Source organism: Trichechus manatus, unplaced genomic scaffold (genome assembly GCF_000243295.1).
Source record: "Trichechus manatus latirostris isolate Lorelei unplaced genomic scaffold, TriManLat1.0 scaffold00296, whole genome shotgun sequence".
In the NCBI taxonomy this organism is placed as follows: domain Eukaryota; kingdom Metazoa; phylum Chordata; class Mammalia; order Sirenia; family Trichechidae; genus Trichechus; species Trichechus manatus.
Genome location: NW_004444232.1, coordinates 492671 through 495127, shown reverse-complemented (window position 1 = coordinate 495127; position 2457 = coordinate 492671). Strand labels below are relative to the sequence as shown.

General features: G+C 33.3%; 1 protein-coding gene across 1 annotated transcript in view; it reads left to right on the top strand.

The window, feature by feature from the left end:
• Positions 1–2457, top strand: part of PTPN13 (protein tyrosine phosphatase non-receptor type 13) — a 192920-nt gene that overhangs the window by 162831 nt on the left and 27632 nt on the right. The window contains exons 37-38 of the mRNA XM_023725318.1: positions 846–983; positions 1448–1536. Of these exons, the coding sequence (XP_023581086.1) occupies positions 846–983; positions 1448–1536 (227 nt within the window). The remainder of the gene's footprint in view (positions 1–845; positions 984–1447; positions 1537–2457) is intronic.

Below are 2457 nucleotides of genomic sequence, written 5' to 3'. Positions count from 1 at the left end.
TATCAGATAGCCTGTCTTATTTGCCTTGCATGTTACTGTAGCTTTAAAAATAAAGATTATTGCTAAAAGAAATAAAAGAACAATATAAAAACTAATATTGTTAATTGCATTACTATACAAATGTCCAACATCCATCCTCGTCTCTGAGACTAAAACTCTTTTTAAATGGTTGGAAAGATTATCTGTTTTGTTTGATAGTGTATCTTGTACTCTGTGAAGCAGCAATTCATTGGCTATGTAATAGTTTAGAAAATTTCTCTTGCGGGTATTTGGGCTGACCTATTATATCATTAATTTCTGTAACATAACTTCCATATGTGTGTTTCTTTCATGAATTATTTGAAATTAAGAAAATAAACATTAAATTGTTAATGTCTCATGAAAAGGTATATCACTTGCATTGATTTTGGTTTATTCTTTGCAAGTTGCAGTTAGATTGTGTGGTCTTTTGTCATAGCAGCTAGAGTAGTAATAGAACTATTACCATTAAAAAGACTGGGACTTATTAATGCAAACTACTTTTCCGTTGATGGTTACCCATACCGTGTTGCTGTCGAGTTGATTCCTACTCATAGCGACCCTGTAGAGCTTCCCAATGGGTTTCCTAGGCTGTAGTCTTTACAGAAGCAGACTGCCACATCTTTCTCCCGCAGAGTAGATAGTGGGTTCAAACTGCCTCTTTTGGTTAGCCGCTCAGCACTTAACCACTGCATCACCAGTGCTCCTTGGTTTTCAGAGTGGGTGCTTAAAAGTTGAAAGGACCTAGCGTATTGTATTTGACACATTGTCTGTTAACGTATCAATGTTTTTTAAGTAAAACCCCATGTAAATTATTATTTTTCAAGAATCTGATGTACAAGAAGATGACATTTATGACGATCCTCAAGAAGCTGAAGTTATCCAGGCTCTGTTGGATGTTGTGGATGAGGAGGCCCAGAATCTTTTAAACCAAAAGAGTGCAGCAGGAGATGCCCATGTTCCAGGTAGATGGGCCAGGACAACTAAGTTGGTACACTAAGGAGTATCAGGACATCGCTAGGGAGCATTTTGGAGTAAATATAAAATATGTTACTGGTTTCCCTTATTCTTCATTGATGGATAATAAATATAGGATTTATTATCTCCTATTTTTTATTTTCCACAGAATAGCTGTGAGTGGGTTACCTTATTAGTGAAATCTCGAAATGGATCGTTAATATCATGGCTGTTACTTTTAGAAATCTTTGCCCAAATATTTTCTCCCAGTTGACACTAAGTTATTCTTGAGGCATTCCGATTTTAGTAGATAAGTTCAAATAGAAATTTAATGCTCATGCCATTTACTTCTAACTTTTTTAGTTAGAACATTGAAACTATTTACTGCCTTGTTTGGCAGGTAAATGAAGGAAATTTTCTACTGCCTCAGTAGTTTTTTTAATTCCCCGTGGCGTGTTTATTTCTCTCACAGGTACATTGAAGACCAATGCAAACTTTTCAGAAGAGGGAGCAAAAGACACAGACTGTGATGGTTCACCTTTACCTGAAGATTTTTCTGAGGTAAAGATAATACCTACAGGAACAGTCTAGGATGCTGTACCTCATTGAATTATATGTTTTAATCCAGAAATGGAAATAATTTGAGATAGATACTTATTTTACTGAAAAATTACATTTAAGGGAAAATAGAAGTAATTTCATTTATTACATTAAAGAATAATCCCAGTGAAATAATCATTCCTCAGGTTTTCTCAATTGAGCTAAGAAAAAGCTTGAAATCTTGGATAAATTATATATAACCTTCTCAAACTAGACATCATCCTGTTTATACCTATCTAATCTTATTTAGTATTCTAAGATAATTTCTCTCACTCTATCCTTCTTACTAAACATCTTCAGAAATTGTCTAAACTGTTTGGGTTCTGAAGATAGTTACTGGGCATGCATGCACTCACATAATCTCATACACACAGGATTATGTTTATTAAACATTTAGAAATAACATGTATATATGAAATACATATAAATTAGGAATATATATGTATACATATATTTAAAAAAGCTTATTTCTGTTAAATATGTATTTTATCTACAAAAATGATTATATAACTATTAGATATCTCAAAATGTAGCATTTTCTAGTGGTATTACTTAAAATGTTGTTTTGACATTCTATCAAAATATTAATAACAACAATTAAAAAAAAAAAAAACCTGTTGCTGTTGAGTTGATTCCAACTCATAATGATCCTATGGGACAGAGCAGAACTGCCCCATAGGGTTTCCAAGGAGCAGCTGGTGGATTCAAACTGCATACATTTTGGTTAACAGTCAAACTCTTAACTGTGCCACCAGGGCTCCAGAACAACAATAAGCTCTTCAGAAAAGGTTTTCCAAACATTTTAAGTCATACCTGACTTCAGTTATATTTTTGTAAATAATAATATTGAAGATGCCCCTTAAAATGTATGTTCTGAAGTCT